General features: G+C 52.7%; 7 protein-coding genes across 7 annotated transcripts; 4 read left to right on the top strand and 3 right to left on the bottom strand.

The window, feature by feature from the left end:
* Positions 1 to 269: 269 nt before the first annotated feature.
* Positions 270 to 2,551, top strand: KRP23_12880 (5'-nucleotidase domain-containing protein; the record flags this gene model as incomplete). The annotated part of the gene is made up of 12 exons (XM_067883524.1): positions 270 to 410; positions 487 to 557; positions 620 to 648; positions 718 to 791; positions 854 to 1,318; positions 1,383 to 1,475; positions 1,548 to 1,643; positions 1,715 to 1,821; positions 1,897 to 1,965; positions 2,035 to 2,095; positions 2,169 to 2,234; positions 2,303 to 2,551. 12 exons carry the CDS (start codon positions 270 to 272, stop codon positions 2,549 to 2,551), a joined length of 1,521 nt encoding a protein of 506 aa, XP_067738962.1.
* Positions 2,552 to 2,951: 400 nt separating this feature from the next.
* On the bottom strand, positions 2,952 to 3,830 carry KRP23_12879 (uncharacterized protein; the record flags this gene model as incomplete). Its single annotated transcript, XM_067883523.1, has 1 exon — positions 2,952 to 3,830. One exon carries the CDS (start codon positions 3,828 to 3,830, stop codon positions 2,952 to 2,954), a length of 879 nt encoding a protein of 292 aa, XP_067738961.1.
* Positions 3,831 to 7,512: 3,682 nt separating this feature from the next.
* Positions 7,513 to 8,675, top strand: KRP23_12878 (ER membrane protein complex subunit 2; the record flags this gene model as incomplete). Its single annotated transcript, XM_067883522.1, has 5 exons — positions 7,513 to 7,687; positions 7,760 to 8,076; positions 8,133 to 8,252; positions 8,317 to 8,572; positions 8,650 to 8,675. The coding sequence occupies 5 exons, from the start codon at positions 7,513 to 7,515 to the stop codon at positions 8,673 to 8,675; spliced, it is 894 nt and encodes a 297-aa protein (XP_067738960.1).
* A 159-nt stretch (positions 8,676 to 8,834) lies between these two features.
* Positions 8,835 to 10,379, bottom strand: KRP23_12877 (Endoplasmic reticulum chaperone BiP; the record flags this gene model as incomplete). Its single annotated transcript, XM_067883521.1, has 4 exons — positions 8,835 to 9,819; positions 9,886 to 9,973; positions 10,038 to 10,166; positions 10,235 to 10,379. 4 exons carry the CDS (start codon positions 10,377 to 10,379, stop codon positions 8,835 to 8,837), a joined length of 1,347 nt encoding a protein of 448 aa, XP_067738959.1.
* Positions 10,380 to 11,003: 624 nt separating this feature from the next.
* KRP23_12876 (uncharacterized protein) lies at positions 11,004 to 11,837 on the top strand (the record flags this gene model as incomplete). The annotated part of the gene is made up of 1 exon (XM_067883520.1): positions 11,004 to 11,837. One exon carries the CDS (start codon positions 11,004 to 11,006, stop codon positions 11,835 to 11,837), a length of 834 nt encoding a protein of 277 aa, XP_067738958.1.
* A 796-nt stretch (positions 11,838 to 12,633) lies between these two features.
* KRP23_12875 (uncharacterized protein) lies at positions 12,634 to 13,431 on the top strand (the record flags this gene model as incomplete). The annotated part of the gene is made up of 1 exon (XM_067883519.1): positions 12,634 to 13,431. One exon carries the CDS (start codon positions 12,634 to 12,636, stop codon positions 13,429 to 13,431), a length of 798 nt encoding a protein of 265 aa, XP_067738957.1.
* A 682-nt stretch (positions 13,432 to 14,113) lies between these two features.
* On the bottom strand, positions 14,114 to 14,932 carry KRP23_12874 (uncharacterized protein; the record flags this gene model as incomplete). The annotated part of the gene is made up of 1 exon (XM_067883517.1): positions 14,114 to 14,932. The coding sequence occupies one exon, from the start codon at positions 14,930 to 14,932 to the stop codon at positions 14,114 to 14,116; it is 819 nt and encodes a 272-aa protein (XP_067738956.1).
* Between the last annotated feature and the right edge of the window lie 401 nt (positions 14,933 to 15,333).

Genomic DNA, 15,333 nt, shown 5'->3' with positions numbered 1-15,333 from the left:
TTGCTTTCTTCGGATCGTTCACAGTACGGGCGGAGGCCACGTCAATCTCAAATGGACAGTTGCCTGGAACAATGCAGCGAATCGTTGGGTTTCGACTGCAAGGCAGGCACCAGTTGCGTATCCTTTCTCTCAGCAGGAGGCGGCTCCAGTGCAGCTCGCCTCCTACTTTCCTAGATTCCTTTCGCGTTCTGATTGGCCCCTATCAAGCAACTTAATCCAATCATGCAACATAAGCCGTTAGAAGTTCAACTGCATCGCCGCCGTTCATCATGGCGCTGCTGCGAGCGTCCTCGCGGCTGCTGGCGCCGTCGCTGGCGCGCCGCTTCTCCGCGCTCTCAATCGTGCCGCAGCTGCGCGCGTCCATCCCGTCGTCGCTGCCGGCCATCCACTGCCTGGTGGAGAGCTACGAGGTGCGCGGGCGTCGTTTATTGGCAAAAATTGGGAGCATGTGTCTGATACTGGAGCTGATTCTGATTCGGGACGTAGCGAGACGTGCAAACGTTCAACCCGAAGACCGCGTTCCGGTCGGACGTTGTGTTCGCCAACAACCATCTACGGTACGTACGTCAGGAGGACATTAATTGTGAGGACGCAACCTTATGTGGAGTGGCTATTGCAGATTGTCGGGCATTGACGTGGTTGGGTTTGGTGCGCGATAATTGCGACTCGTACAAGTTGAAGTTGCAATAATTGCTGACCAACTAGTATGCTGTGCAGACTACGACTACACGCTGTGCCACTACACGGAGGAGCTGCAGCACCTCATCTACTCCATGGCCAGGGACTACCTGGTGCGGTTGAAGGTCCTATGAGTGCAAATTAGCGCAAATACAAACTAATGCTTGCACTGTAGGTGGGCAAGCTGCGGTACCCAGAGGGTGTGTCAGTGTTGCAGTACGACCCGAGCTTCGCCATTCGAGGGCTGACAATTGACAAGCAGAAGGGACTTTTGTGCAAGATCAGCTCGCACCAGAAGCTCTCGAACACGGCCGTGTTTCGAGGCCGCCAACGACTCTCGCGGGACGAGATCATCGAATTGTACGGAGGCTCCAGGCACATTTCGGTGAGCGACCGTGATTACAACATGGAGCCGCTCAACGACCTGTTCAGTGTCGCGCACGCCTGTCTCTTCGCGGACGTGGTGCAGTACATGATGGATCGGGACATTGAATACGAGCCAGTTGCCCTCGTTGAGGATGTCAACCAGGCCATTGCGAACGTACATCTCAGTGGTGACATGCACAAGGAGGTGGCACTGGATCTGCCAAAGTATATCGAGCCCAGCCCGACACTGAGGCCGCTGTTGGAACGCATCCGGGTGGGTTGATGACAAGCGTAGACGCGATTTCGTTGTCTAGTGGCTTACATGTGCATGTGTACAGAACTCTGGAAAGAAGACCTTTTTGTGCACGAACAGCTCGTTCGCGTACATCAACGCAGGCCTGAAGTACATGCTTGGGGATGACTGGCGAGAGGTGCGAATATCGTTTGGCTTGGATTTTATTTGCTCCGTTTTGCATGTAACGTGCTTATCTTTTCTGCTGTAGCTTTTCGATGTGGTGATCGTTAGCGCGCGGAAACCCAAGTTTTACACTCGACAGCGCTCTTTCCGCAAGCTTGATATTGGACACAAGCAAGTCCAGGTAGAGAGTGTCCTTATGTGGATTAGCTGATCGGGCCTGGCATGTTTCACTAACATCGTTGACTTGGATAGTGGCATGCAGTCCGAGCACTGGAGCGAGGGGATGTGTACACGCAGGGCAGTCTTTATCACTTGTCCAAGTTGACGGGATGGGTCGGCAGCCGAGTGCTGTACATTGGGTATGCTTCTGTTATGTTTGAGCCACTTCCTTTAGTTGCTTCCGTTAACATATTTGCTTGTGGTGTTTGTCACAGTGACAACTTGTTCTCGGATCTCGTGGAGCCTTCGCGTGCTAATGGTTGGCGAACGGGTGCCATCATTCGGTAAGTTTTCCTTTCCGAACATCATTTGTCTGTATTTGTGGAGGAAACTCATTTTGTGCGATGGAACAGTGAGCTGGAGGATGAAATGAAAGTGCAGCGAACGCCAGAATACCAACGGCTAGCTTTCCAGGTGGGGATTCGTTGATCGATAGGTTAGCTTTCCCACAGTGTTGGCAAGTTTGATCTAAAACCTGTTCGTACAGATCAACAAGTTCGAAGAGCTAATGCGAAACATCCAAAACGAGCTTCGCTCGGAACCAGTGCCCCAGGTACCGTGAACTGTGTTGCTTGGAATTCTATCGATGGAGGATTAACCACGTTTTGTTTTACTCTGTAGAACCATACTTTCGTCGAGCAGCTTGTGAATGTGCACGAGGCACTTCAGACGGAAATGGAGAACCTGATCAACGTCAATTTTGGGTCGGTGTTCCGAGCTGACACCTACCCTTCTCAATTCGCGTTCATCGTTCAGCGCTACGTCGACATCTATTCGGCAAGACTAGAGAACCTGTTGGAATACCCTTCCAACCACACTTTCTATCCTGAGCGGATTGCTATGCCCCATGAACAACCAAAAGGGCCGTAATGATTTGAGAAGGACAGCTGCACCAAAGTAATGTAGACGCATTTCGGACTGCAATGGCTGCACTCGGAGTGACACACACATGTATACCAAAGCTTTTAGCGCGGTAGAGAGCTATAGGAACTTCATCAGAATACTAAGCTGCGGAATGATTCGTACTTAAACGCTGAAGAAACCAAAACCGTAATACTACGTCAATGGTTTCCCCTGTAATCATCACCGCTAAGTTAGCAGCGCTAACATTTCTTTACCTGACATGATTTCCCCGAAATACGCGCTGGAGCCAGCTAGGATAGCGAGAAAAAGAAGAAAAGAGTGAACAGCAAAATGTATGTTTATTACTCGCTCAGAAAATCTACGCTTGTACATGTAAACACTACGTGACGTAGCCGACACTCACCAGCTAGTTTTCAGATAAGCAAGTAGCCCCAAATTGGGGCTTCAGCTTCGACTCAATGAGATCATTAAGTAGCAGTCGCACTTCGTCGTTGCAAGTGGAAATGAGAGTGTCGTAGATGTCGCCCTTCTTGTTGATCTCATTTGCTGAGTAGTCAGTGAGCAGACTCGTGATCGACGAGAACGCTGAGCTAGAGCTATCGAAGCTGATGTCGAACGTAGACACCGATGAGAAGTCCAGAGCGAATGACTGTACCGACGCGTCTTTGAACTTCATGAGCACCTCTTTTAGGATGTTGCTGTAGCTGCCACCGTGGGAAACACTGACCACCTCGGTTTGAATCCCCACAACAGTCATGTTCGAGCATGAAGTCGTGGATACGCCTGGTGCGCAGGCGTAAATGTTCGCCTCGATATTGGCCGTAAAACTTGGCTTCTTTAAAGCCAAGGCTACGTGTGCGGTGGCAGTCGCATCCAGCTCCTTGAGCGAAATGCTCAACGTAGCGTCGACCGACACTTCAGCATCCGAGTACACCCCAACGTCGACGCAATTCGAGGACGTGACGTTGACGTGATCAAACGCGAAGGTGGTGAGGCCTGTGACGTTCATCGAGTCGATGGTGGGTACGATCGTCAGGTTCTGCCCCAAAAGACTGTGGCTGAACTCGCCGAGCGTAATGTCATGCAGAACTAAGGGGTCGTACTCCCCGAACATCGAATCAACCACGTGGGCAGCCTTGACGAGGTCGATCGCAGCATTGAGAGAAGCGAATTCGGACTTTTCGGCGGTGAAGTCCACCAACACGCAGCTGTCTTCGGCGGTGGCTCTTGTAACTGCGATTGCTGCAATTGTAGCGGTGGCGACGGTGGTGAGAAGCTTGGTCATTGTTGCGGTTTGAAGGAAGCTCGAGTGTGCGGACCAAGTCGAATTGGACAATGAAGTGGTGGTTCGAGTGATTTCGATCGAGCGCCCATTTCGTCCATGTCGTGCCTTCTGATTCTTTCGTGTGGGTCATCTGGCCTTTGTTGGTTGCCGGCCGCCAAAATGAAGCCGCATGGCATCCTATTCTAGCTTCCATCTGGATAATGTGACGGCTCCAGTAGTATTTTGGTAGTGTTGCTGGACAGATGTTATTTTGTGCCGGCGATCGCCTAAATGGCGTAGTGAAATTAACAGCTTGGATTTGTTGGCTGCGGACTGACATTCGTAATGCAAGCTGCACTTAAGCACAAGTGTATCATGGAACTCTGGTCGGAGACCACCTACCACCACGCATAATCTGAGCAAGATCCAGCATGAAGTTAATACCAAGATTTCATCCAGCCAATCGAATGTAGTGCGAGACTTGCCTCTGGAAGAGACTCACTGAGCGCAGCCCACATGTCATGGTGCTCCTTGCTTCACCACAATGACAGCCGTAAAGGCGCATGACATCGGTCTTCACCTCTCTCAGTAACTTGTTCACATCGTCCGTTCTGCGTTTCCACAATTCCGCTTGGAATTTGATCGCGTTACCGACCTTTGCATCAGCCGCGTCGTACAGCTTCTGAATGTCGTCACGTCTGGTCATGAATTTACCTTCTCGATTTTTAGTGTAGGTGTCGTAGGTGTCACGGTACATTTCCAGTCGCTGCGTGAGTTCGTCCAGTTCAGCCTTCATGCTTTTCTTTCGCAAGAACACGGACTGGACCAAGAACAAGGGTTTGCCTGTGTTGTTTCCATAGACTGTCGAGGTGTTTGACGTTCTACGTTAGTAACCCTTTGATTCTCGCTAGCACAAACTAAACACCGGACAACACATACAGAAATATTAGTCTCCAACAACTCGAGTGAGCAATAAAACGATGTGCTCCTCTTAAATTTACCTTCCGCCCTTCACTTATCAGGTCGGATACTTGGCACCGCAACAACCGAACATAATGCTCGAATGCCTGCCAGCCGAGCTGCTCAACGAGAGCAGGATCCTGAAAGTACCAAACGCTGAATGGTGCCAGAGTGTCAGCAAATAAGGAGGTGGCACCATTTTTCTTAAATGTCGTCGCTAGTCCGGACATTTCGCTCCAAATGGCAGTGAACACTTCTTCTCCTTCCACTATTGCCTCGTCGATTTTCTTCAGAGACTCGTCAGACTCAGCAGTTTGATCACTTTCAGTTTGACTCGGAAATTTTGTTGTCCACCCGCTGAGTGAGGCCAGAATTCCAGCCCCTGGGCGAGCAGTTTTCGTGAATGGCGTCGATAGTCCGGACATTTTGTTCTGACTGGCAGCGCTCTCGTCTTTTTCTTCCTCTGCTATATCATCAATTTTTGCTACAGACTGATCGGACTCAGCAGTGTGATCGCTTTGAGCTTCACGACGAAGCTTTGCCGTCTCTCGAGTTGCCACTATTTGTAATTTCTCCACGCGATCAATTCGATCTGAGATGACGCCTTTGAATTTCTTGAGTGGAGGGTTCCTGTTCGATATATACTGTCAGCAAATTGCTCTCAATATAAAAAAATGCACACATGATCTCACTTACCACGTCCACGATTGAGCTACCTCGTTTCGGCAGTCGAGCGACTTCTTTAACAGTCCTCGCAGTCGGTTCATTCCGACTCAGCATCCTGTCCGGCGAATCCCGGTAGTCGGGCGAGCAACGTCGCGGTCTCTTCGAATGAACACACTAGTGGCGTGGGTAATGATCCTGATTTTCTCCACATAGTTCTTCTGCCGAAACGTCTAGCAGATCAAACACTTGCTGGGTCCATCCTGGGCACTCACTCGGTTTGACTGGTTGTTTCATCACGTTCAGCAACAAATCTACAGCACCGCGAAAGCCCTCGGAAGCATTTTCCTGTACCGGCGACGCTGGAGCCACATTTGCCGACTCGAGGGGAGATATTTCTTCCGATGCAAGAGCTATTTCCTGGCCTGATGCTTTTGCTTCAGTGACTTCAGGATCAGATATCTGGGAATTTAAGTTGTCGCCGTTGGCTTCGTCACGCTCATTGCCACTTGTCGGCTCGTGAATTGCGTCTCCATCAGCCACCGGACTTTTCGTTTCATCGGAGTGTTCGTTATACAACTCTATAGTTCTACCACAGTCGGGTCGACAGGTACTTCATCGGTCGTCGCATGATCATCCAACGTGATAGCATTGCCGCTGTTAGTATCCGCTGTGCACATCTCCTCAACCTCGCAATGGAAGCCTTGTGAAGCTGAATCGTTGGCATCATCGTCGGAGGCGATTTCTATCCCCACGCTTTGCCTTTTTCAGACAAGAATTCCCACCTCTCCTTGCGAACTCGTTTTGGTCGCGATAGTCTTGTAGAAGAAGGCGATTCCATGATTTCATTCGGACTCGTGTCAGCATCCGATGTTGTCATTGTTTCGCCGTTTTCGTGGTCTCCATTTTCAAACGGAAGCTGGTTCTTCCGCTTTCCGTCCCAGAGCAGGGAGGTCTTTGATATTTCCCTGCTTTGCCAACATGTACTACAAAAATGTATCACAACAATATCAGTATATGACGCGAGAACCAAGCAGATATGTTCTTACCTTCGTGGTGGCAATGTATTCCTTCCTACTCTTGTAGTGCTTCCTCTCATTTTTCTCCAAACACCCTTCGCATCCTCACATAGAGTATCAACAGCGTTCCCGCACTCTCATCATAACGAAATCTGCTGCGATCGCTTCCCTGTCGGCCCGGATGCCCTTTGCCATGTCGTCAAGACCTTGGGTAAGCGGTTCGCGGTCCGTGTCCGCTTGGATGAGCTCGGCAATGAACGGTAGTGATGGCTCCGAGTTGGAGTTGATTCCACTCAAACAAAAAGCAAACGTTAGCGACTGGAAAGCGTCAGCATCGACACAATAACACGCAATCATGAACTTACCACTCTGAGGCTGGAGCTACCAACGATCGGGAGCTGCCTTATTGCACGATCTGCGCGATGGATATTGTCTTGGGTCTGTGCTTCATCTTGCTGCGGTAATTCAGACGCGAGCACGAGCGAATCCACTGTCTGCTTCAATAGCTCTTTGAAAGCCTCAGGTTGCGAGTTTGTTATCGTGGCTCCGAAGCTCGCCCGTTGACGCTTTGGAATGATTGAAGACGCTCTGAATCCAGGACGAATCCAATGACAAACCACCCTGGAGCACATCCGCCGAAGAGTGAGTGCCATCATCCTCGTTTGAAGCTGCACTTGGTATAGATACTGTGTGCAGAGGAGAGGTTGGGCCGTTTGACTCCACGGTAACGTCAATCTTGTTTGCTCCAGGTGGCGTTTCTTGTTGATCACTTTCAGGCGTTGGTAGAGCCGTGGTGTGATGATCGAAATCAATGGCGAAAAGATTAGAGGTGTCATTGCTAGATTTGAGCGGTATGCATGTGCAGGAGAGAGATTGAGAGTCTGTGCAAGTAAAGGGTGCCCTCCTCCATGTGACTGCACCAAGGTGCTACCGCAGGTCAACAGACCACAAATGTGAGAAATATAAGAAAATCCAACATTTACAATTTGACACCAATGTATGTGGCAACACCTTATGTAACCTTCGTGTAACCTGCTTACACTACAAAATCTCGTGACGTAATGGGACACCGCGAGTTCGAGCAGAAGCTGGCTGCCGCGGAGGGCAGCGGGGCGCGCGAGCGCTGCGTGGAGCTGCTGCAGTACGTTCGCAGGGAGAAGCTGCGCGAGCCGCGCGCCGTGGCTCGCGTGGGGCAACTTTTGGTGACCAAGCACAGTTGGGGACTGGGCGATGAGCGTACGAGTGCTGAAACGGCGGATACGTGGGGGGCTAGAAACGTTTTAACGCGTTTTGTGCTTTTATTTATAGTGTGGAGCGTGTATGAGCAGACGTTGGTGGCGGCGCTGGACCTGCACGACGACGAGCTGGCGGACACGTGTCTCACGGCGCTGCAGCGCAAGTTCCCGGGCAGCTCCCGCGTCGCGCGGCTTGAAGGCATGCGGCTGGAGCAGCGCGGAGAGTTCGTCAAGGCCCTGGCGCTGTACGACGAGCTGCTGGAGAGTAACCCAGCCAACATGCTGGTGCTGAAGCGCAAGATTGCGGTGCTCAAGGCGCAAAAGAAGACGGCGGACGTGGTGGCGGCGCTCAACGAGCTCCTGCGCAGCTTCGGCTCGGACCTGGCCGCTGTACGTGCTGCTGCAGTTGGCAGGGAAGATATTTGTCTGATTTTTATGTGTTGCAGTGGACGGAGCTGGGCGAGACGTACCTGTCCATGGGCGCGTACCGTTACGCCGCCTTTTGCTATGAAGAGATGGTGCTGCTGAACCCCATGGACGCCATTTCGCACAGTCGACTGGCTGACGTACGTTGGTGGGCGTTAATTTGTTGGGCGGGGGATGCTGACGGAGATTATTTTTTGTACTCAGATCTACTCGACGGTCGGTGGGCTGGACAACCTACTGACGGCGCGCAAGCACTACGCGCACTCGATCGAGCTGAACAAGAAGCAGAACCTGCGCGCGTACTTTGGGCTGCTGACCTGCACCAAGGCTATCACGGTGCAGCGTGGCTACCGCGCCGACCAGGACGACGACGGAATCAACGAGCGCCTGCAGAAGTTTGCGCTCGACAACATCCTGGACGTCTACGCGGCACACGCATCACCCGACCTCGCTGAGATTGGTAAGGAGGAGGATACACTCGACACACCAATTGCGAGCTTAGTTGAACTAAACCATTTTCTTGCTTTGATGTACTAGCGCAAACGGCGATCACGACGCTCTAGACGACGGCTGGCAAGTCAGGTTAGCAATTCATCGTGCATGGAACGATAAACCAGCAGAGGGATGCCTACGATATGCTAGACTTACAGGTGTGGGTGCTGAGTTGTACGCGTGAATGTATGATCGTATCGTGTATTGCCACTACTGTAGATGTTTTTTGTCTAATCCAGCGTGCGCGCAGCCCCATACGCCACGGCTAGGTCTGGGTCGATGTTTGAGAGTGGTGCGCGACCCTGGAACATTTCCGTGAGGTGCTGACGCACCCACGGGACTCGCGAGGACCCTCCGACCAGAACAACAGCGTCGATCTCTTCGGTCTCCATGTTGTTCGCTTCTAAGATCTCACGAACAGGGACCATCGTGCGCTCCAGCAGTGATCCGCAGAGCGCCTCAAACTGTGTCCGCGTGGTTTTTACTTCAGCTCGGACCACTTTCGTGCCTTTCCGCCAGACACAAGCAGCACTAGCAGTGGAGAAATCTGTCAGCTGTCTCTTCAGCAGCTCGGCAGCATGGCGGACCCCAGCCAATGTGCACGGAGGTGCCATCCCATCTTCATCGAAGTTTTTCACGCTGGCCTCGGTCCCACGTGATGTAATAGGTGTACCGAGTTGCGCTTCAAATTGCTTCACCAGCCAGTCTGCAAGCAGCGCGTCCAGATCCTCGCCGCCCAGGTGGTTGTCTCCAAGCGTGTCTAGCACACTGATGGCTCCATTTCGCGCGAAGAGCAGCGACACGTCCAATGTGCCTCCTCCAAAGTCGAACACCAGCAAAAAACTCACATTCGGGTCCTGGTGCAGGCCGTAGGCGATGGCCGCGGCGGTCGGCTCTTCCAGGACGCGTGAAACCTCCAATCCGGCTTCTCGAAACGCTGTCACAGTGGCGTCGCGCTGTTGGGCGTCAAACTCCACAGGCACCGCAATGACTGCCTTGGTGATCTGGTCGTGGCCAACGAAACGGTGAGCCATGGAGCGAAGGTGGCTCACCACAGCGCTGCCGATCTGCACCGGTGTGACACAATCTGGTTGTTCTGGTAGGTCCAAACTGAAGCACACACCACCGTGTACATTTCCCTGAGCTGGTTTGACCACAAACTCGTAGGGCGTGATGCCGTTTGAATCGGCCTCCGAGCGCACAACTTCATCATACCTGGGACACAACGTCAAAAAGTGTCAAAAACTCGAAGTTTTCTGTCACCCCAGAAAGTTGACGTACTTCCGTCCAATGAAGCGTTTGGCGTTGAAGATGGTATGCTGCGGGTCCGTGGTTCTGTGGGCTCGAGCTTCTCGTCCCACCAGCATCTCTGCGCGATCCAATCCACCATGTCAGCACAACACTTGGGAAAGAATTTGTATTTGGTACGATACCTCCGTGGGGTAGGAACGCGACCGTGGACGGTACCAGGATGTATCCCTCGTCGTCTGCGATTGCTGTCACATTGTTCTTCTGTGAAATGGCCACCACCGAGTACGTCGTGCCTAGGTCGATGCCCACCACTGTCCAATACTGAAATGTTAGTTGTGGATTTTCCACTAAGCTTATCTGGATAATCTATGGTCGATACCGTGGTCTCTGCCAGTGAAGCCGTGGCGGGCGAGTAACGCTGCGATCACAGCGAGCACGCCACCGATAAGCACCAATAGAGAGCCGATGTTCACCCCTCGGCTCGCTGCGCCTGGAGAGCGAGCAGCGCTGGTAGTAGTGGTCATGGCGACGTATTATCTGTCAGTGTATTTTATCCCATTATCTCTGATTGGTTGAATTTTGGCTAAAAATCTGCCAACCGAGAGGATGCCTGAGAAGCACACTAAATAGATGCCTAGCATGCAAGGCTGCTACAGAGGCCCATCTCAATATGTACAGCGATGCTGGGCTACGGTGTGCTTGCATACACATGTAACTAGTTTTCGAGCTCTTTCGAAACAATATTTCGTCATTTGCTGTAGCCATCTGACGATCCAAAGCAAACTCCATCTCACAGGATGGGTATCACTGCCCAGCAGCGTCTCGATCCGTTTACAGATCAGGGCTGAAGATCCGAGAAAAGAGTGTTCACGGCCGCGCAAAGGGCGCTATTGATTGCTTCACTCAACTCGATTTTCTACATGTACAAAACCCTCCAGCGGAGGCTCCAGATCACCTGAACACAGGATCTCGCGCTTTGAACAAGGGCTGTCTCAGATCTCTCCCACTCGCGTTGAAGACAGGGAACCAGCCAAGCCTTTCGCGGTGCCGATGCAACCCCACTTTTCAATTTGCCTCCCAGCAGCCAACCAGCAACAACTTCTTTCGGTTTGCAAACACCGAAACAGCAACCCTCAACAACCAGCACCATGGCGTTTAACAAGTTCGCTTTCGGAGCCATCGCGATGATCACTTTCGCCACCATCTACAACATCGCCGCCTTCATCTTACCCATGTGGAGCGTGAACAAGACCGTCAACTCTGCGCTCAGCAGCGAGGTGGCCAGCACCAACTTCAAGGCCGGACTCCTGGGCTTCTGCGTCGACAGCGAACTGACCAACTCCAGCGCCAGCACCGTGCTTGACCACTGCTTCTACTACAAGTTCGGGTCTTCGTACGACGACCTGTCCGTGCTCAACAACGAGGTCTGGTCCAAGTACTCGTCGGACGGCGTGTGCAAGGGCTACAGCAACGCAGGCGACGTGAGCGACGCGGAGCAGTTGGCGTACGCGACGGTGCTGGCTACCGCCGCTGGCATGGACGCGGAGCAGTTCGACAAGTTCCTGGACAAGTCATGCGGTCTGTTGGGCACGGCCACCATGACGTTCGGCGGCATGAGCATGTCGAACGGCGTGATGGCGATCATCTCGATGGTGGGCGCCATCACGTGCTGCAAGGGCAACAAGAAGTTCGTGGGTGGCGGCTTCTTCCTGGCGAGTGTGGCGTGTTTCACGGCCATGCTGACGTTCGTGATGTGGGTGATGCAGTCGAAGCCGTTGGGCGAGGAGGACGACGCGTCGTTCAAGGCGGCGTTCTTCCTGATGATCATCTCGATGCTGCACTACCCGTTGGCGATGTTCATGTTCTGGAAGTACCTGAAGCAGCAGCAGGAGGCGGCAGCGGAGAAGGCTGTCGAGGATGACCACATGACGTACACCGGCGCTGAGACGCCTGTGAGCGGCGCACCAGCTAGCCTAGTATAAGTTTGTGGCACTCGAACTATGTAGCATTAAGCCAATGATCTTTCCCTCTCCTGTTTGGTAGCTTTCGACCTATGTGTTTGCTTGTTTGTTAGTTAGTTATAGCAAAAAGAGGAGGAAGTGGTCGCAGTCCATGCAAAACGTGCATCCATTGCACTTGGTATGCGTGAAGCCAATGTCTCTGGGCTCGCCCGCGTTGGTTTACGCGCCTACCTGTACGAGTGCTTCGTCGGCTACATACATGCACACATGTTGCTGTTCGTAGGTGCGGCACATTTATAACGTAACAGACCAAATGAATTCGCATACTAAAAGATGCATACGATCACTTCCAGCTGGTACCGTGCCTTACGTTGAATCGCACAGCGTGATTACCGTGACTACCGTGATTACCGTGATTACCACGACGCTGCACGACGCTGGGTCCCCTCGCGTGTGGGTAATCCCGCCGCTGCAGCACCAAAGCTCGGTCGGGTTTTCCTGCTGGGCTGGATTTTGCATTGCTGTTTTCGCGCCGCAGGAGTGGTGTAAACGAAGCACGCGGTGAGAGCAGCCGACGCTGCTTGCCACCGCTTACCACTCCTATCAGGTCCTCGTGATGGCGCGCGAGGTGGATTTTCACGCGCCGTAAAGTGAACATCTACGGCGCGTCGACCTCCGAATCACATGCGTAAACGTGGAACTCGCCTCGCTGCTCTTGTGTCGCCCGAGACGTGGCCATGCATGTCCGAACGAAACCGCATTCCTTGTCCTGCCATATTCGAGCAACCACCACCCACACCCCAGTCCTTCACACACGATGCCGATCTCGAAACACGGATACGGTGCCATGGCCATGATCACCATCGGCACACTGTACAATGCCGTCGCCATGGTCCTGCCCATGTGGACCGTCAATACGACCGTGAACGCCGCCCTCACTGACGAGGTGGCCAGCACCAACTTCAAGGCCGGCCTCATGGGTTTCTGCGTCGACAGCGAGCTCACCAACTCCAGCACCGCGCTTGACAACTGCTTCTACTACAACTTCGCGTCGGCGTACGACGGTCTCTCCGTCATCGACGAGAAGGTGTGGAGCCAATACTCGTCCGAAGGTGTGTGCAAGGCGTACGGGAACGCGGGCGACGTGAGCGACGCGGAACGACTGAAGTATGTGACGGTGCTGGCCACGGCCGCCGGTATGGACGCGGACCAGTTCGACAAGTTCCTGGACAAGTCGTGCGGCATGATCGGGATGGGGACAATGACGTTCGGCGGCATGAGTATGTCGAATGGTCTGATGGCGATCATCGCGATCGTGGGTGCTATTACGTGCCGCCAGGGGAACAAGAAGTGGGTCGGCGGGGGTTTCTTCCTGGCGGGCGTGGCGGCTTTCACGGCCATGCTGACGTTCGTACTGTGGATGGTTCAGGCGGGTCCTCTGGGCGAGAAGGACGACGCGTCGCTGAAGACGGCGTTCTTCTTGATGATCATCGCGATGCTGCACTACCCGTTGGCGATGTTCATGTTCTGGAAGCATCTGAACGAGCAGGAGACAGCAAAGGAGGTGGACGGTGACCAATCGACCTTTGTTCTTGAGGTTTCCGAGGGCCAATAGAGGCGCAGTAGCAAGAATTGGAGCTGTAAGGTACTTTGAAGTACAACATGTAGCTGCCTTGATGGCGCTTAATAATTCCATTGAAGACGGTATCCGCAATAATAAAAAAAAAATTTGTGAAATGAGATGGTATTATTCAGGTTGAACGCGATGTAGATGAGATTAAGCATCGTAGAATACGTTGTACACCGCCCCGTCATGACGCAGGTACCAACTGAGTTTGGTAGGTGAGATGTAGCTTAACCTGGAAGATTGAGGTACAACGTAGAAATGAAAAAATAAGCGAAGGGTTTGAAAAATAATTTGGTTAGTGCCGGTTTGCCAGGGGTTCACTTGACAGGGCAATCAATGCAGTTGTCACTCAAAAATAGTACGAAGTAGGGGCATAGGTTCATCATGAAGTGGTTCTGTGACTGCACCTGTTATATAGGTGCTGCACCACAGCGGTCATTCCGAGTGCTGAGTTCTTTTCAAATCAAAAACGAGTTCTGGGGTTGGTCACCTGAATGTTTCCTAGCAATCTTGTTTCGACTTGACCTGGAGTCATCTCCAATATATGTTTCGTACCACTCGTCTGTTGCAGCCCTATCACAGCAGCAGTAGGAACAACACAAGCGTACAGTGAGCTTAGACTCTATTTACATGGAAAATAAACTAACATATCGCAGAAAACAACAAGTTCCTACATGTACGCCCGTGATCCTCCCTGGCTATCGGAAGCCTCAAGAACAAAGGTCGATTGGTCACCGTCCACCTCCTTTGCTGTCTCCTGCTCGTTCAGATGCTTCCAGAACATGAACATCGCCAACGGGTAGTGCAGCATCGCGATGATCATCAAGAAGAACGCCGTCTTCAATGACGCGTCGTCCTTCTCGCCCAGAGGACCCGCCTGAACCATCCACAGCACGAACGTCAGCATGGCCGTGAAAGCCGCCACGCCCGCCAGGAAGAAACCCCCGCCGACCCACTTCTTGTTCCCCTGGCGGCACGTAATAGCACCCACGATCGCGATGATCGCCATCAGACCATTCGACATACTCATGCCACCGAACGTCATCGTCCCCATCCCGATCATGCCGCACGACTTGTCCAGGAACTTGTCGAACTGGTCCGCGTCCATACCGGCGGCCGTGGCCAGCACCGTCACATACTTCAGTCGTTCCGCGTCGCTCACGTCGCCCGCGTTCCCGTACGCCTTGCACACACCTTCGGACGAGTATTGGCTCCACACCTTCTCGTCGATGACGGAGAGACCGTCGTACGCCGACGCGAAGTTGTAGTAGAAGCAGTTGTCAAGCGCGGTGCTGGAGTTGGTGAGCTCGCTGTCGACGCAGAAACCCATGAGGCCGGCCTTGAAGTTGGTGCTGGCCACCTCGTCAGTGAGGGCGGCGTTCACGGTCGTATTGACGGTCCACATTGGCAGGACCATGGCGACGGCATTGTACAGTGTGCCGATGGTGATCATGGCCATGGCACCGTATCCGTGTTTCGAGATCGGCATCGATTTCGTTCGGGTAGAGTTAATCTGTGGTAGAGTGGTTTTCGCTCTCGATGGTAAGAGAGGCAATGAAAGCCTCGACGTGGTTTGGGGCGCGGTCTGCCAATGCCAGTCGCGGGCAAGCTTAGTAACAGCATGTCGCCATACCTTGCGATTATTCTAAAAGGATAATCATGGGCGTCCTCATTAGTGGCATAAACGACGTGTGAGCGAGAGTCCCAGCCACGAGAGTAAAAATCCAGCTGGGGACCGACCGATTGATTGTGGTCGTAGCGAGGTCCTGGAGTTTCAGTAAACTTTTTCTTCGTACTACTTAGCGTAAATGATCGCTATTGTGCACACTGTCGACCAGCGGGAATGCAAAGGGCAATTGTTTAGCGTTGGTATCCTCTCAACACCCACTC

This window comes from Phytophthora ramorum, assembly GCF_020800215.1.
Source record: "Phytophthora ramorum isolate Pr-102 chromosome Unknown Phyram_PR-102_s0016, whole genome shotgun sequence".
In the NCBI taxonomy this organism is placed as follows: domain Eukaryota; phylum Oomycota; class Peronosporomycetes; order Peronosporales; family Peronosporaceae; genus Phytophthora; species Phytophthora ramorum.
The sequence above is the reverse complement of the archived record's forward strand: the minus strand, read 5'-3'. Positions and strand labels throughout refer to the sequence as shown.